This window comes from Anopheles funestus, chromosome 3RL (assembly GCF_943734845.2).
Source record: "Anopheles funestus chromosome 3RL, idAnoFuneDA-416_04, whole genome shotgun sequence".
NCBI classification, from domain to species: domain Eukaryota; kingdom Metazoa; phylum Arthropoda; class Insecta; order Diptera; family Culicidae; genus Anopheles; species Anopheles funestus.
Genome location: NC_064599.1, coordinates 70,499,443 through 70,521,460, shown reverse-complemented (window position 1 = coordinate 70,521,460; position 22,018 = coordinate 70,499,443). Strand labels below are relative to the sequence as shown.

Genomic DNA, 22,018 nt, shown 5'->3' with positions numbered 1-22,018 from the left:
TTCCGCTATTCCATAATGAAAATAATGTTTAAAAGCTGGTGCGATAAGTATTAGATTAAAGCATTTTTCTTCAAAATATTTTAAAAATTCCTAGAATATGATGGTTTACGACAAAATGCCAGAGCTAATTCTTGACGTAATAAATTTAAAAATGACTTATTTCCTACAATTGATATTATCTTTTTAAATATTTTGAAGAAAAGTTACGCATTGTATGTCCCTAATTTCGACAATAAACTGACATATATCAGACAACGATACTAACATAGAGAATAATAAGAAATTGATCCCTCGCAAGTCTTTTCAAAAGCTTCCCCCCAAATATATGCAATATATGTCAGTTAACCCCTAAAAGTATGCAAAAGCCCAAAACCGAATAATCTTTTTTATGAATAACAAAAAAAGCCAGCTTGTTAGCGTCTATTCATAGGAATCGACAGGGAACACTTTCGCCTCAAGTTTACCCACGTCACAAAACGACATATCACGAAGCTTATCGATAAAAGTGCGCCCATTGATGGACGCACGATCAACCGATATTTACGCAAGCGATTATATTTATTTCCCCGAATTATAGCAACCACATAACTCTCGCAAGGATTAAATATGGATCACGGGCATGCCGTTTTGAGTGGCGCGTTTCTATCGACCACGGTAAAAACCACTCGCCAGCGGGCGAACGGAAAGATGGTGTGGTACAAAAATCCAATAAATATAGATTGGTCTTGAAGGGGTCCCGGTACCGATACAACGTTCGCACTCCGCTCCGCTACGCGGGAATGTGGATCGGAAACTCGTTAACGAAGGGTGTCTTATCTGGTTGAAGGCATTTTCCTGATACAGGAGTTTGTTTCGTTTTTTTTTACAGTCCCGCACAAGTGGAGGAAAGATACGCTGCCATGATATGTTGTTAGTTAACAGGTGAATGAACAGAGCGCACATCGTGAGTGCTGTCTGTAAGGAATGCTTTTAAACCGCTCATTCCGATACGGAGTTATCGGTCGTGGGCTGAGGAGAATATGAGGGAAACCCGAAGGAAGAGCATATACCGTTTGCTTGAGAATGCTGTTTTCTCCTTCACTAAATTTTCTTCCCAATTGCTTCCAATTTAAAACGGGCGAGAGAAGAAAAAAAAACATCCAGCTCGTGGGTTGTGCAACTTTGTTCGACATGGCGGTACAGCGTTTAAAATGGAATCTTGTTTTCGGGTGTCTTGCAAAGGTGGTTGGGAAGTCGCGGGAACTACCCGGGTACGATGATGATAAGAAATTATGTTTATTTGGGCCAAGCGTGTGTCGACAAATTCGTTTGTAGACGATGGTAGTTGGGGATGCGTTGATGCCGGGAGCGGGAAAAGTTCCAAACGGAATATTCCAACTTTTTTGGATCCGAGAAAGAGGGGAAGAGAAGGACGGCCAAAAACGATGGCCAAGTTTCGCCGACAAGTTGCTTCTTAAATTCTCTTCGACATTGCTATCGAGCTGAATAATGCGAATCGTCTGCGTCGTTTCAACGACAATTGGAAAAGTCGTCTAGCAAAAAGGGATGGGCAGATTGGCTGATGCCGTCTAGTGTGTCAACGCCAAAGGACACCAGACGACGAGACTCGGGACGAGAAACACCCAGCACGGAAACTTCCAGCCGAGCGGTGATACTTTAACAGCAGGGTTACATTGCAAACATCGTAGGCCATCTGGTTCATTAAAAGTTTGACTCGTCACGAAAACTCAAAGTTTGGAGCCGGGTGTGCCATTGATCCGCGTCCTTCTGAATGTCTGTCTGGAGTGCTGCTTTTGTTTCCGGGAGTTTGAGTGCTATCATTCCCCCTGTCCCCACAGTGCTATGCAGGGCGGATTTCGTCGGTGTTAAAGTTTGATGCCACGATCGTTGTACGTGCATGAAGGAACAAGCCTTACGGTTCCCAACAAAACACCATGCTCTGCCCACTCGACATACACCTTTTGAGGTTACAGCTAGAGGATTTACCTCAGTCGTCAGGAAACGAGAATTACCCAACCACGTGTAGCGATCGTGCAGTCAAATGTGAAAGAATGCGAACCACACGGGCACATAAGACTGGGTAAGAAAACAGAGCAAAGAAAAATCCAACGACACGCTGTACGTTAGTCATTTGTCACCCGTGACATGACAGCTAAATTGTGTTCCCAAGGAGCTTTGCGCGAAGTACACCGTGGTCGTGAGAGTTGTTTTTTTTTCGGCGTTCGCCTGCCATCGCCCAGAATGTCTGAGTGGTACTGTTGGTTTTCATATTTTTATGTCCAATTCTGTTGAAGCTCAAATTCCCGGGGTAAACTTGAGCAGACTTGAACTCAACGCTTGTACGCTTCGTTAAGAAGGAAACTTGAGTCAGAATGGTACCCGGAAGGATGGGACAAAATGGGATTGTTTGATATTTGACACTGCTCGAAATGAGTTGAAACGGGTATGACATCTTGCTCCCGACGGACTCACCCAATTTCACCCCGTTCGTTGACCTTCCCCGGGCAACATTAATGCCGTTCGTGGACAACGGTATGAACTGCTTCCCCAAGTGCTTCCGACACAATTGTGGTTTAGACCATGAGCACCGTCTGTCTAATCGTCATCTTTATAAAACGTCACCAGGTCTCCTTCTCCTGCATTCGTGGTAGAGAACCTTCCTGCTAGACCTCCAATCCAGTAGAGAAGTGACCCGAAGATAAGAGTCACAATAAGAAGCACCGTCATGGATGGGTCCGGTTTCCTTAGTACACAGGGGCAACACGAGTGACGACATCCGGTGCCCCGGTAATTCCGGAAAACTGTTACTGGCAACAAAACACGTCTGAGGTAATACCTTTTCGGGCCTTGGTGTATGTACGCTTGTTTGGATAAATTTAGGCAGCAGCACTTAAGCGTTGAAGCGTTATGATAAAACGCTCGCTACCAGTCTAATGCCGTGATAATTGACAATTAAAAGTAATGATATTCGCACCTGAGAGAACACTGGAGTGGTCGTAAAGCGAGCGTAATAAAGAACGTTTGGACGAAAATGGACGATTTGGAAAAGGAAGATTTTTGGTTGTTAACGGTGGAGGGGAGACATTGAGGAGATATTGGGAAGTATATGGATGGATTTACACGGTACATACCTTCATCATGGTAATGTTGAGGGATGTAATAATGATGCTTTGTTGCAATGTCATTATTTTATAAATACATTTTGCACAATGCAAAAGTGAAGATAATGAAGAGGGACATAATGAGATAATTTCACTATTTATTATGCAAAATTAATGAGCATATTTTCTGCGGTGCTTACTTACGCCTGAAATGTTGTGCAACATTATTTTATGCGTGTGTTTAGCTCGTAAGTGTCTAAAAAGAGGCTTCAAAAATTGCTTTAATCGTTTTATGTCATGTTTGTTGCATACTTTCAGGCGTTTTTGAAACCCTTTAAACAGTTAGTGCAGCTAAATCGTTAGTTGCCTTTTTTATCTCAAAAAAAAAACAAAAGCTCTCATCATCAATTCAGCATTTCCCGATCGCCGTGTTGCCATCTTCAATATTTGCAAATCAATTTAACTTCACAATCAATTTCAGCCAATTAGAGTGAGTGAGTTTGCCAACGGGTTTGGAAGAATGGTGTATAGATAGCAATATTTTTATTGACATTCATCGATTCACTTAACAATGCGATGGCTTAGTGCAATGGGCTCACACTCGTTCACTCACCGCTTCCCGCTGTCCACTTGTGAAAAACTTTGATTTGTAGCTGTATTTTGCATTGCTGCATTCAGTGCTGCTTCAACTTGCTGCATGACGACGAAGCTGCCCGACGAGTAGCTCCTCGCTGTTCGATTTTGTTGTGTCACGTACGATGAAAAACCCTGTTAGAATGCAACCAACAATTTGTACCTCGTACACTCTGCTGTCTGAGGAGTGTTTTTCAATGCGAGCGATTTAAGTGTTTTGTTTTGTTTTATTTTTTTATCCCTACACCGATGTTTATGTAAAACATAATATGGGTTTTTTGTTGAAGGGAAAAACCATAAGAAAAATTCCCCAAACTGATGGTTAGAAAATTTGATACGAAAAGTTTCATGTCAAATATGTTTTCATCTTTGCCTGAAGTGAAAAAAAGCAACATAAATGTTGCTATGCTTACCATTAAAATAAACCAAATATCGAAACTGTGGCAAAACACCCTGCTCATAGATAGGATCAGAAAGTTAAAATCATCAACATGAGATCCCGGCGGGCCGGATGCCGAACCCGTTTGTACAACCGAAGGCGGATGTTTAGTTTTGAACGTGAATTTTACTTCGAACGCTACCTTAACTACCTTTCATGTGGCAGTGGTGTGCGAGGACCATCAACGGTGTGGAGCAAACGTGTACCAATCTCCAAGACGCATCTCTATTGTTCACCGTGTTCCGTTGCTACATCATCAGATGACCGGTGATGTTAACCGGCATCCGATACCTTTTACCGGGTTTTGAAAACTCCATAAAACTATGGCTGACTGTTTAGAACTGTGCGAGTAAATATCGATCTACCACTTGCGGGCTAGAGAAGTGCGCTAGATTGTGTTGGTGTTTTTGGGGCGAGGGATGAAGTAAAGGAGTCGGTGGTACTAAAAGGACATTGTTGTAGGTTATCAGAATTCCCTCGAGGAGTTGCTTGTTTATGCTTGAGTCCTTTAGCTGATCCGCTTTTGTACACCGGTTAGGAGCAAACGGTATAAAGTCAATCGATACTGGAATGTTTTCTCGTTGGACGCCTCTTGTTGGAGTGCAAAAGTTAACAATGTTATAATAAGCATATTATGTTTAGTTAAAAACTTTTTTATGTTTTTAAATGATGTGTGGTCGGAGTACATTTAGGCACAGCCAAAAAGAAACGCCAGAAAGTATGCAATATGCTTATCAAAAACGTCCTACACAGTTCTAATGAGATACATTTCTTTAAATTATTTTTTTAACTCCTTATGGACGTGGCCTCTTGTCGACGTGTATTTTTTTATTAAGATAATTATCAAAATTACTTATCTTCAAATATAAACTTCTTAAAGTACGTATTGAAAAGGACAATTTAAAGAGCTGGGCAGGCACATGGCTAAACGCCTAAAGGTAGGCAATCTGAAAATTATTATTGTTTAAGAAGCTTTACTTAGTTACTTATCAAGCTTAGTAGTCTTGGCCTGGAGCAGAAAAGTTCTATGAAGCTTTACTTTGAAATTAATACTTTCCATAATGATTGTCTTATTGTAAAAGCGTAACACTAAGTACATTTCCTTGGGTGTTTAAAATTTGCCATTGTTACTTACCATAATTTATCGCAGTAAAAGTAACTTGATACGTAAAGTTATCACACAAGGAGTGAAGAAAACGGCAACAGGTTGATGATAACGATATTATTACAAACCCACCAATGTGATATTCTTAGTATTCCATTGAAGAAAGAACAATATACTAACACACCACACAGCTACGTGCTCTCCAATTTATTTGTTCTTATTTATTAGAAGGATACATGATGTCTGCATTTATTTATATGTCATTCAGATTGCACCGTTTCCTTTCGTTTGCGTTCTCTGTTTCTTTCACATACAATTCACACTCATCTTACTGTTTTACTCGTGCTTCTCTCCAAACGGCTTCAAAATGCATTGCACTGTGCAATCGTCATCCGGGATCGTGATTTACATTCTCTCTATTAGTTTGAAAGTACTCTGTTGTGTTACCTCTGTATGTGTGTTCCATTTTTATTAGTGCATTCCGTTGCTTGCTAGCATAGGACGTGCGTTACTCCATGTATTCGCCGCTCTATCTTCCTCTCCCTATCTCTTTGTGGATTTCGTTTTGTTTCTAACGTCTAAATTCTGTTTTCGTTCTGCGTTTAATCCTTCAACTCTATAACCTAATTCCACATCGTCCCAAAAACAGCAAAGTGGTTTGGGGTTTTGTTGAGTTTTTATTTTTTGCAAAAAAAAACGGGAATGGGAGATATCTTTAACTTTCTCATCACGTTCCACAACCACAATGGGTATACAGCTGGGCTTCATTCATCAATGTCGGATTTGGATCCGACAACGCAAAAGGTGCAGAACGAAACATCAAATAAAGGACAAAAAACATACATTGGTACACATAAAATATCGATGCAATCGATGAGATATATTGGGACGAACGAAAAAAAAATTGCAACACGAGCGACAATATTTGCTCGCTTCCTGTCGCTGTGAGAAGCCATCACTACTTTCTGTTCTGTGTTGGGTGTACATCTCCATAAACATTCTAACCCAGCGTATAAACGCTACTACACACGTACCTCGTGTGGCTCGAGTGAACGGAAATAAATCTAACTGGCGGACGACTGTCCACGGTTTTGTGCATCATCGTACTGGACGACCTGCGCGACACATGGGTCCGCGTCATCTCCCCGTACGCAGATCTATTTGCCCAACAGGCAAGGCATGATATCACATTTCCGCTCCTCGAGCCGGTGCGGACAGAACCGGGCATTGTCGGGATCGAGCAGGTACCGGGTACGCTGCTGTACGGCATAATCGCCACAGGTCTTGCTGCACGGTGACCACGCCGACCAGGCCGAGTACTCGCACTCGATCGGTTCTGGCTCGTACCGGGTGCTAGGGCCCCACGAGGGATTCGTGTCGTGTCGCGAGGAGTCGCAGTGCACGAAACACCGCTCGACCTTGCGCAGCTTCCGGGGACACCGTTGTCCACCATTCGAGGGATGCACCTGTACCGGCAAACAAACAAACGAAGAAAAAAAAATGAACAACCGGAAGCAAAACCGATGAAACACGTTACCGCGAAAATGCAAAATTTCGCCAGAAGCGTTCCAGAATGCTTTGCCGGACTTACCAGTATTGTGCGACTCTTCACGCGAGAACCTTCGCCACAGGTAGCATTGCAGGGACCTCGCTTCCAGTGTGAAGTTTTGCAGTCTTGCTTCAGATCCGTCCCATCGTCGGAAGCGCCAGCACTGTTCGTACTGATCTGGTCCCGTATCGGAATGTTGGTGAATTTACGGTCTACCGGAGGGACAGAGAAGAAACAAAAAAAGATCCAACACCCAGTACAGAAGCAGTTTTGGAATTTAGTGTTTAGTGGACATTTCGAAGAGGTTTCCCCAAGAAAAAAAAACAACAGAAAGATATAAGGACAAATCTCAAAAGAAACCTTGGAAATTAGTGTCTTGTGGACATATCGTACAATCTTACCTTTACTGCATGTATCGAGACAGTCCTCGCGAGACATAAAGTTGTTATTGTTGCCGCCACATCCGGTGAAGAAGAGAATCGAGCAGTCGTTCTTATCGCTTTGGAAGTACCAGCGTGTCAGCGAGTCACGGCAATTGCCCGGTTTCGGTTCGAGGAAGCAGAGTTCTAGAGACGCGTGAGCAATCAAATTGCGAAGACATCCATGCATTAGATCGTTCAAGTTATCAAGATTATTGCCTCACGTACCTGGCACTCCATATAACCCAACGCACGGCGGTAAATCATGTCCGCAGGTAACTTCTTCTACCGTTTCCACACCGTAGCACGGATCGTTCTGGTCGGTAACGTGCAGATCGTTATCTTCGCCACCGTCTCCCTCCTCGCTGTCTTCCTCGTCGTTCAGTGCCGTCATCCGGCGACGGGTCATGTAGTAGCTCACGAATCGCTTATGGTGTACCCGCATGTTCTTGTTGATGGGCATACGGGTGCGCATTTTGCGACCCAACCCACAAGTCACACTGCACGGACTCCACTCGGACCACTGCGTCATTTTGCACTTGGGATTGATCTGAAATGAACCACACAAACACGCCTCCGTTAGTGCGTTCCGTAATCTTCACCATCTCGGAGCGTCGTCCAATACTTACGTCCGAGCTTAGTACGGGCTGAGAAATGTCACCACCACAGTCCTCATCGCACGATACCGTCTGCTGGAGCATCGGTGGATTTGGCAGACGTTCACACTTCTTCCGAGCGCCCTTCTTCTTGTACTTGCGCGAACGCGTCTTGTTACCCTTGCCGCACGGTGAGCTGCACTCGCTCCAAGGGCCCCACTCCGTTACCTCACACTCCGGATCGCTCAGGTACGCATCCTCAATGTCCTGGTTGTTGTAATCGCAGTCCCGGTACGTCCCAACGCACGCACGTCTATCGAACAGCTTCACCTTGCATTCCGCCTGCCTTGCCTTCATCGGATGCTTGTAGACACGGCGCCGTGTATGTTTGCCCATGCCGCAACGTGCACTACAATCCGTCCAGTCGGACCAAGGTTCTGTTTCGCATGCTTGTTTCGTTTCGTTCTCCTCCTCATTGTCCGCATCGCAGTTCTTCTCGTACAGCCGCTGTCGGGATAGATAAATCCGTGCGAGCGGCTTCATCTCCGTACCGGATGGATCGTAGAACGGTGAGCGCGGATCGTTCGGGTAGTTGGACTTAATGCGTCGGATCACTTCCGGCGGATTGGTTGGCTGGTCGGGCGAAATGTACGTTGGACCACTGTCGGTACCGGCATCCCAAGGGTACAGGTTGAGTATTTTGTTCTCGATCCAGGAGCAGTTCGTAAGACACAGCTCTAGCCCCGACACACCAACGATCCAGTCGGGCGATGGATCAAGCATCGATACAATCGATACGAGATGGTGATTGGAATCGACGCGAAATACTGCGAATGTTTTCCCGGTCACATTGGGATACGAAATGCCGCGTGCTTTAATTATTGTACGGATTTTGTCGCTCTGCGTGGAAGAGAATCGTTGCGAATATTCAGTAAAAAGTCTTAAGATATTAAAGGAAATTTTGCTTTTGGTGACTACTTTTTTGTTCGTGAATAGGTCCAAGATATTTCAAATTAAAATCATCCTATTAAAATGATACCATAAAATAATTTATAGTTCTCTTCATCACATTACATTACATCACATTAAAAACTATATGTTTGAGAACCAGAACTCAGGAACCAGAACACAGGAACTCCGTTATTTCTTGGTTTTTCTATTAAAATACTATCTATCGCTAACAACCTTGGGATGTTAGCAACTACGCGAGGTTCCAAAACTAATACGTCAGAGGGCGCTACTCTCCAGCTACGTTGGGCGGAGTCTGTAACCACGTCGGGAAACGCGTCGAGAGCAGGGTCAGGACTAAGGCAGTGCTAAGCATCCAAAAGTCATTCAAATATTTTCCTGTGTGAGGAACTGCTTTATGGATAAATCTATAAATTGCTCATATTTGATCTACTGTCATTTCGAGGTTAGGTCTTTGAAATTAAGATTTTAAAAATACATATGTTTAACATTTCTGATACTGTAGGACCACACCATCACTCCTATTTGCACCACTACGTACCTGATTTTTAAGCTCACTTTCCAGCATCCGTGTGGAACCGTGCTCGGCCACCTGCTTCAATCCTTCGCTGGCCACCTGTCCATACTCCCAGAACCGATAGTCTACCGTATGGGACGCTCCGATTACATCACTGAAGCGCGTGAGCCACCCATTGGAAGGGAAATCTTTCGGATGCGTATGCCTCGACCAGAGTCCTTCGAACGTCAGCTCATACTTGGCCTCGTCGCAGGCACAGCATTCCTTCAGCACCGGCGGCTGTGTATCGACCGAGTCCGCCTCATCCTCGCAGAAGATCTTACTCAGCGGTCCATCATCCATGTACCACACGTCCCGATGTTCCACCACCGTCGCCCGTATCGCAATGCAACCGCTGCCCGCCGGCGGAGCTATCCAGTTCACCTGGATTTCGCTTTTGGGCAGCGAATTCGTCTGTGTGACGGCGTTCGGGCAACGCTCACTAAACTTGGTCAGTGCATCACCCGACAGCTGGAATGTTCCGACATTATGCACACCGGACGGTGGTCCGTCACCGCGCACGAGCGAAAAGTCCTTCTCTGCCGCGAGGAAGAAGCCGGAGAACTTGTGCGGCACCTGCATCGACCGAATGCCAACGAGACTTACTGCGAAAAAGGGAAAACGAAGGGACGGAACGGTTCAATGGTACGGCGGTGTAAAATTAACAATTCAATCTTCCTTGATGTTGATACGCTGTCCATTACACCGCTACAGTGTGTATGTATGGTTGTGTTTGATTGGAATTGGAAAGTGCCTGAAGTTCGTCTGTCGTAATATCGAAGGACAAAGTTCAATAAATGCGACACTAAAGCACAAAACCCAAACAGAACTCCCGGAAGGCATTCACGGATCCACAAACCGCAAGCGACCCGAATTGGTACAGAGAAGGAGATTGTATTAATTTTATGTAATGCAATTTTCCCTTTCATCCCTTCGATCCGCAATGTTCAATAATCTTCTCAAAACCGGCGTGCCAATCATTGGCAGACGGCCATGACGCGGGAAGGTTTAATATTTTCTGCTAATTACATTACCGCATGACATCCAATGGGAGGAGTGAATGGGACAACAAAGGTCACAGGTTCTTTGCGAAGGCAGTAAGAAGAGAATGGGACGGAAAACGGAAAATGAGCCCGGCATGAAAAGTGACCGTTCCACGGTGGGAAAGTTTACTGATTGCTGATAGGAAATCCTTACGAGAATTCGATCGTACCCTGTGCGTTCGATGAAGGCTTCTTTATCAGGTCTAGTTCTTTTTAATGTGTTTCGCTTTTCGATATATTTCTTATGCCGATAGTCTCTGCCGAACGGGGCCCCGGTACGATGTGGTCATGATTTTAAATTGTCAATTAGGTTCAACACTGCGCACCGGGTGAACGGGGATGTCCATTACAAGAGGTAAAGTGGGTTTTTAATGGGAAATTGTACGACCGGTCGACATCATATAGAGGACGCCTTTCGTTTTGTATGTCCTTGTGCTGTGTCCAACTTTCTTTTTTTCCTCCTGTCGTTCTTTTCCGGATGTTTACATAAAGTCCTGTGTAGGGGTAAGCTCCCGTAAAGTCTTCAGCTCTGGCACGGAATGGAAGTGAAAGCTAGATCGTAAGTCCAGATAACGAGCAGAGCTTTTTGGATTTTCCTATCGCTTCGGTGCTACCGGTACCGAATGTAGTACATGGTCCCTTTTATTTGCCTTCATTGCATCTTGCTCTTGAACCTTCAATAACGGATGCAGAATCCAATATTGACACTTGAATCTGCTGAATACCCGTACCCGAGGTGGTTTCGTTCCCTTTCCACCTGGCTAGGTTCTCTCTATTAATTCGGTTTGATTTTGAGATTGGAAAACGAAAGGAAAACTCAAAGAAGATAAATGAAGCCATCAGCTTTGTCCGCAGGAGCGCTAGCGAATGGGTCGTCGGATTCGATTTTGGAGATAATCCTTCCACTCTGCCTGGTGTGTACTGGACACCGTGAATGGTAGATATGGTGATAATCGAAAAGTAAACGATGTAAAAGCTTCACTTTGCCGCACTCAAACCGACAACGAAATGGCCGTGGTAATCCATGGCCGTAAAATGAACGGTCCAAGGTCCTTCCACCGACTCCCGAAATGATGATGATTACCGAAAATGCTCTCGATCGATAATTGAATTTTGCGGACGGAGAAGGATGATGCGCAAGGAACAGCGTGGCGGCGGTTGGTGCAAGCGGTCGATCCGAATGAGGATTTATGACAGTTTGCAGTGCAACGACTGTAGCAGCAAAACGTTGACAGTGTGACGGAAATGAAGCGGAAATACGCGAAAAGAAAGAAAGCAACAAAAAAAGAGCCAAATGGTAAAATACTCACTGGTGTACGATTCGCCGGGCACGTACTTCTCCGGATTGCCCGATATGCGCAGCCGGAAGCGTCCATCGGCGGGCGATTTGTTGGCACCGGAACCTTCGGGCGAGCGGTCACAGCGGAGACCCCGAACGAGGTGGTTTGCGTCGAGCAGGAGCAGTAACAGTGGAAGCAAAACGAACGCACTGGTAAACAGTCGATAAGGGGATCGCCTTCGTATTGATCGCATTGTATGTGTCTTTGTTTTTTTGTTGTTGTTTTCGGTAGCTTAAGTGAAATGTAGAGCCTACATTCAGGCGCTCGAAACGGCACTCAGGTTGATGATTAACGATGTATTAATGAAGAGTCCTACGGAAGTAGATTGGTATGAAGATATACATCATAGATCGTTTACTAAACACAGGTTCAGGTGAAATATTATAAATCACACATTAACGATTGTTATCACTAAATTGTTTGTGATATGTTTTTTTATGGTTTTCGGGCCATATTTTATAGTTCACGCGGTATCAGGAGACTATTATGAGTCATTTTGTTTTTGAACAAATAAAAACCATAAAGCAACTCAAGCTCTCTTTGGGTTAATAGTCGCTTGATGTAAGCAATTGCATACCTTTAGGCGCGTTCTACTCAGATCGTAATTTAGTGACTTTAAATTGATTTTTCATCATCTAGCGTTTTCACTTGACAGAAGATACCATTAAATGTACCGAGAATTGCTGGATGCGCTAATACAACAACAATTTGTTTCTCCTTCAAATATTTTGATGTGCAAAATGAAACGAATGATAAGTATAATGTGGTAGACGACGAACGACACGAACAAACTTATGGCGTTGTACGAAGGTGCTCTGTCAAATCCTATAAAAAATGGTCATACATCTGTCGTTATACAAATCAATTTGTTTTTTCTATAAACCTCGTCAAACTTGTCGTAGGCACACCTTAAAAACGCGCATCTTGGTTTGCCAAAACAGAAGAAATTGTTGCAGCAGAAATTAAATGGACGTGTCCATTTAATTCACGATGCAATTAAATGGAGTGCATCATTTTTAACTGAATTTTTATTAAAGCGAACAGTTTAACAAGTTTAGGTAATGGAAATCAGATTTGAGCACGCTTTTTTGTTGGTTTTATAGGTTTGATGGTTTGATGTTTTTCTTCTTATCATAACGATTTGAAGTCCCTTCTCTGTTTGACGGTTTCTTGGACGACAAATCCTAGCGCAGCCGTAAAACTTGTCGTTCGTCGTATCACGCAACAAATCACAGAGCAGCACCTTAGAACAATAGTTCCAAAATGAAAAATTGTGAATCTCCCAAGATCTATAGATAACTATTTGGAGACTCATGTTGCGTTAGAGATTCTTCGAATCTTTTCACAATACTCTTTCATAGAAAATATGAATTAAATTAAGTTGAATGCTTTGATATTCTTGGGATTGAATTCTTCACAAGCGAAAGGATGCTTTTATTGTCCTTTTGAATCCCTGGAAGCGTTTTATTAAATTATTAACAAGCATTTTTCCAAAAAATGGCGAAACCTCATCTGGAATGTGTTTTTTGCGCGCACTCGAAGAAACAAGAATAATTGCTGTTTTACAACCACCCAGCCAAACATCACTGCATCAAAGCCGTTTGTTCTTCCACCAGATCAACCAGCAATGCAATTCCCGATTCCAGAAAAAGCTCTCGCTACAATATATCGCGCTCATATCAGTGTACTCTCAGACGCGTATACCACGAAATAGCACACTCATGCCACGATTTGGTGATGATTGGCCCGTTTTTGCGAGCATACGAAAAGTGTTTGAAGCAAAAACCGGGTCGATAGGTTATCGTTGGCTGCTGGCTGACAAGTACACGCTGGCACGTTGCACTGTCTGGCAGTGGACCAAACAACGTCGTAAACAGCCTTGACTGGTTGTGCCTTGATGTACGTGTGAGTGGGACGGTCGGGTTTCTCCTCGGGAATCTAAACATCTTGAGCAAAGGCACTAATCTCGACCCTGCTGTTACATGACATGTGTTGGTAACGACTCTGGCTCATCTCGTGAAGCTGTTGATGTTGATCCGGGGTATAGCACGTTGTTTAGCAAAATAATAGTATGTGCCTTATTGCTGTAAATTTCCGATTGCCGTTAAGCAATCGCATCAATGCATTCAACCTGGTGTTGTTATTGGTGATAAACAACACCCAGTTCAATTCCGGTTCAATGTTTCTCCTATATCAGCGGAAGTAATATTGAAAAAAAAACAATCACAAACAGGATCACTGTTTTTTTATTTATCCTAGGAAACGATGGAATACCCTTCTACAGAGAAGATTTTACTCTTCTTTTGCCCTTTTTTGTACTATGTCAGCTGGAACACCCAACCGTGGTACGTGGCACAATAAGAAAATATTCTCGGAACGCTCGGTGCAGAATGGTCTGGCAATGAATATTGCTTCCGGTAGCCGCCTGCGGGATGTCTCTTGCTGTTCCATTGATGCAGCTGGTGGCCTGTGGCGTTATTCAATAAATATTTCATCGACAGATATTCCATCCCTTTTTTACCACCCTGATTGCGGTTTTTGCATGCATACACTGCTAGGAATCAGCAAATAATGTGATCCCTTCCCCGATCTTCCTGTAACGGACATCAAACCCAATGTTATCGATGTGTGCGAAAAAGTTATTCATAACATAACCGCAAATCGGTTTCTTTCATGTTTAGCTCGGTATAGCGCTAGTGGTATGATAGAATTTTATGTCCTGTCCTGGAATAACATGGCACCCCCTATGTACACCTTCAGCACAATGCGGAACGCAGCTAAATGTCGAACACCGCAAACTGGTTACAAAGACATTAGCGGATTAGCGTCCCACTGCAATGTATTATGGGTATGTCTTTTTGTTGTGGACAAACGATGCGGTTCCTGTGGGTCAGAGAGATATACCGAAGCTAATTAGATAAAGCCTGCGGCTGGGTGGAGATTATTTCTGCCATGTTTTGCCTCTCAACCCTCTCTCTCTCTCGGTGTAATGTTCTCATACGCAAAACCATTCCAACCATCGGGGTTTAGTGATAATTAGATAAATTATGCGCCCTGCGAATGATTACGCCGGAGATTGCGTTTTGTCCCATTCCAACACTCCTGTAATGCATGATAGATGATGAGCTTTGGCGAACCACAAAATATTATCCTTCAGGGGTGTGCCTTCCCTCCACTTCTTTCTTCTCTTCCCCCAATTGAGAGATAGTTTCTTGGGATAAAAAACTTTTCTGGCGCGACTTGTCGTTGAAGATAAGGTAAGGTATGAGTTCACCCGAAAAGTAATCGTTACGCCACTAAGCAGCTTTTCCCGAAGGGCTTAGTGTGTGAAGTTTTACCGTCTTTTTCTGCGAGCTGGCACTGTGCGGGAGGTTCTGTGCCATCAAGTGCTACTTGGAACGGATTCCAACCATGGAAGATGAAACAAGAAATAGTGAGAGAAAGAAAAAAGATACCCATTTACCAGTTTACCGCTAGGTGTATGGACGTTTGGTATGGATGGATGCTTCGGTGGTATCCAAATGCTACCCCCCACTCACGGCTGGACTAAGTTTGATAAGACGATATTCTCACCCTCCCCAAATGCGGGACTTAGAGAGACCATTGTCCTTTGCTGGATATCCTTTTCATGTGAAATATTTTATTGATGAATCGATGTCTGATCGGTTCGGTGTACCCTCAGTGTGAATGTTTTATTCACGAAAGCTAATGCGCTTCTGTTGGTTGTATTTGGAGTGTAAATGATGCGCACCAACCTTTTGCTTACAAATCAATCCATCTTTAGTACGAGAAAAATGCCTTCGACAATAAGTCAAAATTATTTTTTTTTTCATAATTCCTATAGTTTAAAAGGGTTTTATGGTTGATAACTTGTAATTTATGTGTTATTAGAAAACACTTTTGAGAACACAATAAATGTATGGAAAATCAAAAAAAATCTAAAATTAAACAAAATATTGCATATCTTCAGGCGTGCATGTTAAAGACAAAATTCCATTCAGGGAAACTATATAAAATTCAAGGTGTTAGATATCTTGAACAGATGCTGCTTCTTTAAACGCAAACTCTCAAGAATATCCAGAAAATACTAGAATCAATATACTGAAAAATAACGAATTTTTTGCCCAAAGAGTTAGATCATCCACGATCAAACGCGCTTTTCTCAGAACAGTGAGTTTCAACTCGAGTCTCAGAATTTCACAAAATTCTGTTGACTTGATATTCTCGGTAGATATTTTGTATATTACTCTCTAGTACTTGTTGAGAGCCTCTCTCAAATGTTTTCGTTTTATTCTAATCAAACTCATCCATGATTAGATTAAAGTACCTTCTATGATAATAAAGTTTAAACATTTGGTTTCTGATTTAGGTTTCACGAAATAATTCCAGTGGATACCGGAAGCTCGGCTTTTGTCACATCACTTCACAAAAAAGACATCCTTCTTGGGTTGCTTTTTTCAAATATTTTTTTGAAAAATTACGCTTTTTTGTAAAAGTACTCTCAAATCAATACTTGATATAGTTTTCCTTCTAAAAATGCCGATAATTAGCTTTATATCTCTTTATATCTCTAAAGTATTTATAAAATTCCGTAAATTGTTGTTTATGTTTTATTATTTTATATTTTATATTTGCAAACAACAATTCATCAATTCTCTGAGCTCAAAAATAATAAAACTGGTTTAAAAGTGCGGTTCTGCTCTCAGCAAGGCTCTTAGAATTTATCACAGATGCACAGCGCCTAAAAGTATGCAACGATTACCCTCATTACAACCAATCGATCTGAAACTGTCGAAAATCGATCGATCAATTACAAGTTTTGAACATTTTCCTCGAATGAAAAATTAATCACAACGCACACACACGAAAGGCACGTAAAATCAACACTGGTTTTGTATGTTCATTGTGTTGTTTCCTCTATATAAAAGCTATTACAAATATTGAATTTACAGGTTCGTGTTCCAAGCGACCGAAGGAAAAAATATTTTACCAGCGATGTATTGAAAAAGAAAGAGCAAACACCTCCAAACCACAAATCAACAATCGCCCAATGATGCTTCCCATTTTCCATTTCAGCTCCGGGTGGAAACCCCTGCAGATATCCAGCACCTACCCGACCAGCTGGGAAAGCAAAACCCCCCTCCAATCTGGTGAGTCCTTTATCTAAAACCATTCTCCATCAAGCTCGTAGGAAAAGTTCCGGTCGCCTTCGAAGGCATCCCTTCGTGCCGTGTGTTCGTTTTCCTTTTTTCCTCGCTTTTCCACGCGGGTGCAACGTTTCCCGCGTGGAAAGAAAATTCAACGTTTCACTATCTCGACTAGCAACACTCCATCTCCGAGACCGTGACAACAATGCCGTGTCGATGGTGTTGACGTTGCGTGTTGTTTTCTGTTTATTTACAAACAGTCACACTTTTATGTTCACTCCCTCTCACTCTTCTTTTCTTACTTTCCTTTCCCTCCCGATTTGTTTGTTGGACAAAGGTAAAGGTAGTAATTTACCAGAGTCCACTTGTTTGTCCGCCAGTGTTCAGCCAGCTTCCGGCCATTTTCCCCCGGCAGCGTTCTTACGTGCGCTGTTTGCACTTTTAATTTTCCTGCCTCGATACCGGACAAACGCTGTTGCTTAGTAACCGCAATGGCGAGGAAACCTTAAACTTGATAATATTTAAGAGAGAAAAAAAACATTTCTTTGTGCGTTTTTTTTTTAATTCAATTGTTGTTCTTTCCATACCACCATGAAAAATGCCGTAAACGCAAGGCACGTTTGAATAAAAGCACATTACAATTCACTTTCATTTGTAGTAAAGTGCCATTGCCACACTCAAAAGGCTCAATTAGTTTCAGTGTGGTTTTTTTCTCCTGTTCTCCTCTGTTTGAACAACTTTTATTAGTTTCTATTTTCGTTTTTTCCTTCTCTTTCGTTAACCTTTTCCGCCCCCCTTAGCCAGCAGACGAACGCTTAGCGTCTGTACGGAACATAACTACAAGACCTAAACCATTTGACCTAATGCAAAACCATTATTGTTTTTCGTTTTCGAGTTTTTCGTTCACAATAGACCCGGGAGTGGCCTCGGTGAAGGACAAGGGCATACTGTGGGTGTGAGTGTGTGTGTTTTATTTTTTCCTCCCCCTCTTACACCCTTCTAAGGCTCACAATTTTTGTTCCGGTTTAGTTTGTACCCCCCCTCCCAAACCACACCCGCATGGAAAATGATGCTGATAAATGGAGACAACAAGAAAAAAAAATCCCCTCTCCCAAGTGGGAGGAGATGGAAAACCTCCGACCCAACGGAGACTGTCTCTAATTTTCTCAAAGCAGGGACACCTTTTTATGGGGGAAGGGAAAGGAGGTTGTATTTGGCCATAACATTGCGCTTGTACGAAAGCCCTTGCGATAGCAATTAAGCAAATCGCAACAAAGTGGACAATAAAACTGGACCGAAACCGGCGTCTCCGTACGGCATCCGGTGCGAGAGAGCTTGAGAAGAATAATGGTATCTTTTTTTTTATGGCACTCTGTCACATTGCAGAAAAGTTCCAATTTCGAGATGGTGTTGTACCCGCTTGTGGGTGTTCTCGCTGGTTGTGTAGATTTTACGCCGAAAAATTTTTGCCTTCACTGCAGAGCTACCCAAAATGGTAGCCGAAGAAATGAAGAACAAAAAACAAACCGAGTATGCCCCATTTTCTGCTATCGCATGATTGAGGCAATCGTCGTTTAACATTCCCAACGGGTAGCCCCTTTTATCGTACTGGCTGAGAGGGTTTGATAAATTGTTTTTAATGCTTTATGGCTGTGCATTAAAATGGTTTCCCAAACGTAAAGGATTAAAACTGCAACCACCTTCCACCGGGGCGGGGAATGAAACCGCATTGCGGGAAAAAAAATTATCATGCAACTAAACGTTCCCCGTTCAGTGCAGTGGATAGTGGATGCTATTTTTTTAAAAGCAATATAACGAAGAAGATCACACACATCCGTGTAATTCATCTAATTATCCCACGTTTCACGTTGCATGTAAACATTCGCCACATTTTCGAAAGTATTAATTGCACATTCGAAAGTATTAATTGCCACTTATTAAAGTTTAATTGCACCTCAAACACAACGAGGTGCTAAACTGTTTTCACCTTCCACAGCGGTCAATGTTAATAAAACACAACGCTAAGTATCAAATACCGTACCCGAGCATTGATAAATTGAACGTTTCCTTTACGCTAATTAACAAAATGGCGTGCTTCACATTTTCATATCGTGTTACATTCGATGTAAAACCGGTGTCAAAATACCTCATCCCGTTGAAGAAACACAAAACGGGACGAGATCAAACATGGCGGAGAGAGAAAAAAAAGTAATGGCGCACGTGTTGCCATTGTTTTGTTGTGCGTAAAGTCATTGCGCATGACAGATCGATCCCGATCTGTCAAACTAACCGCAGCAAAACAAGTTAAAACTGCGACTAAATGTGTGTGCAATGATCTAGAGGGGGACAATGGGGTGAGATGGAGTGATTTATTTTTATATCTTCACCCCCCAACAACCCCCACACACACATATATGTAAGTGACCTCCGATACCTCACAGATCAAGGTCACTAAACTGCTGCTGAGTGTGTTGCGCATCGGTAGACGCGTTTATAAAATGATCGAGGTCATGTTCAATGTTAGAATTATCGGAGCGAAATAAAAGAAGGTGAGAACAAAAAAAATACAACCATTTTCTTCCTTGAATTCCGTAGTAATCCTTTCGCTTTTTTTTCGAATCTATCACAACAACTAATTGTTATCAACACCAAAAAAACAAACAAACAAAACTTCACATCCCGTTGATGCTTGTTGACAGCAATCGCATTGCACTCTAAACACGAACGATCCTCTTTTTTTGCGTTTGCTATTTTAAGTCACTTCGAACGTTTTCTTATCATACAAACAATTCACACAATTGCACACTCACAAAAAACAAAACATCACATGTCCGCCAAATCTCATACGAATCATTTTTTTGGTTTCTTTTTCACGGTTAGTGGCTATTTGGCCGCTATTTGATAGTAAAACATCGGCACAATTTCAAGCATTGTAACTGAACAGGCTGGGGGGGAGGGCTAGAGGTCATCACCAACCGGGAGTCCGGCCATACCGGACATTAGTACCCGTCACTATCAGCATCGCCCGTATCGCTTATGCGATTTTTTGCATTTTACACAACGCGTCGCGTCACAACGTTCTTTTTTGCGTTTGGTTTCCGTTCCGCCTGTATTATTGCGTAGACACTCACAGCCCTTCAACACACTGCTCGCAATCGCATTAGCACCACAAACAAATGTGCGGACACACACGGATCATTCGCTTTTCTTTGCGTCCCGTCTGCCGAGATGGAACGGGTTGATAATCTTCAACATACGCGCAATTTGCCCGTTTTATTTGTTGCTTTGTACGTAAAAACAGAATTTATTAGCCCACCACAGAATGCTCACACTGAACGAGGATACAACAAAAATGGTCGGCTAATTCGCCCCAAACAAAACACTGCTGCTTTACATTTTATATTTGTGTTGCGCTAATTAGGGACACACAATTTTTCGCCACTTCTCGCACGCTTCATTCTGCGTGTTTCAATGACAATATGTATATATCCACAAACACACATTATCCTTAACAGGATATACCCACCGTGAAAAGCTTTCACCTCACACAAAGAGCCGAGGCAACGAGCCTTTACAGGCTTATGGCTTAACTTCACGTTTTGCAACAAACGCACGCACTTTGTTTACGGTGTTAAGGGTATTAGTACATTCGGCCGCTACTAGAACAACGAGCGATTCCTTTCGCGTTCGGAAACAAACTGTCCATCCGGATCCGTGCGGAATCGTACGATTCTGGTGGCCTTGCTTTGTGAGATGCTGAGCACCGTGCTTCGGTTTTCGGGATGCGTTCGGATTTCTCTCGTGAGATACGCGCGAGTACTAAAATCGGATTTCACGCAAAATTTCCTACACTTTCAACGGGCCACCACCACCAAGTGTGAGATGCTACCGACGGGTACTCAGTTTTAGCCGAACGAAACAACACACAACGATCGAAAACGGATGCAGCTTTATTATGATGCTATTTTGTAGGGTTTTTTTCTTCTTCTGCTTTATTCCCGCTGCTTTTGAGGAGACATGTTGTGGCATATTAAAAAAAAATGGAAAAGAAAAAAAAACGAAACACTGTTGTTAGTGCTGTCAAATGGCGCTTTTTTGATACAAGGAAGCAGGAATGGTGATAAAAAGAAGCTGGATAAAGTGTTAGAAGCTGAGGTCGAAAGAGAATAGGTGAGTGATTGCATAGGATTATATTATAGTTCCGGTAAATGTTATCATGATTTGCTTTATGTTGAGTAATATTTTCCATGTTAATTGAGCGTTAATAGAGCATATGATTGATATTGTTACGATCAAACTCATCGATCATTAAGAAGAAGAAAAACATTCAAAACCAGCCCAATATGTTAAGTACATAGTATAACTTTAGGCGTAAAGTTATTTTTTTTTTATTCATAAAGAACGGCCTGGCCGTATTGCTAGGCGTAAAGTTATGTTTCTCATGATTTTTATGGTTCCTTTGACCATTCGTTCCAAACAAAATGCAACTAGTTTAGAATAAAAAAACTAAAAGCAGCATATGAAATTAAGATAACGTTATGCGTTCCATGAAAACCATTAGACCAAATCCTTAGTTTCGAGCTACTACGTGATAGCTTTTTCCAAAATTATTGACAAGAGTTACACTTGTTTCTTTTTTATATAGTTGTTAAAAGACACTCAAATACACCTATTTATATAAATGTCATATTATTTTTTTAAATAAAAAAATCTACATACATGGTCAATTAGCTTAAGCATTAAAGATTAATAGGTTAAAATAAAAAAAAATGAGAATTACACACACAGTCATGATGTCTGTGATTAAATCTGACTAACTTTTGCCAGGTCGTTATGATAAGCATTCAATATATCTTTGGTATAAAGATCATATAATCATTCAAAATTGGTTAATTTTTTGGTAATTGAATGTTAAAAAATTAGGTTAGAAAGATTAAAACGACAGACAGATTAGATATGACGAAATTTAAACAATGCCAAAATGTTTAGCACATTGTATAACTTTAGGCGTTTAGTCTTGCCGCCCGTATACATGCTGCTGTTAAGTGAGTTAAGGTATGCAATCCGCATATCATACCTGGTAGCAGGTATTTTTTGTAGAGCTGTTTGGTATAATTCACG

General features: G+C 42.3%; 1 protein-coding gene across 2 annotated transcripts; it reads right to left on the bottom strand.

Moving 5' to 3' along the window:
• Nucleotides 1-5,470: 5,470 nt before the first annotated feature.
• Nucleotides 5,471-20,605, bottom strand: LOC125769792 (spondin-1). Of its 2 annotated transcripts, none has more exons than XM_049438653.1 (8): nucleotides 20,424-20,605; nucleotides 11,721-12,107; nucleotides 9,353-9,972; nucleotides 7,876-8,742; nucleotides 7,475-7,796; nucleotides 7,229-7,393; nucleotides 6,870-7,039; nucleotides 5,471-6,744 (listed from the first exon to the last, which is right to left on the bottom strand). In XM_049438653.1, exons 2-8 carry the CDS (start codon nucleotides 11,941-11,943, stop codon nucleotides 6,436-6,438), a joined length of 2,676 nt encoding a protein of 891 aa, XP_049294610.1. In that variant the 5' UTR covers nucleotides 11,944-12,107; nucleotides 20,424-20,605; the 3' UTR covers nucleotides 5,471-6,435. The 2 variants fall into 2 exon arrangements, with proteins under 2 accessions (XP_049294610.1, XP_049294609.1); XM_049438652.1 differs by having other exon boundaries at nucleotides 11,721-12,062.
• Nucleotides 20,606-22,018: the final 1,413 nt, after the last annotated feature.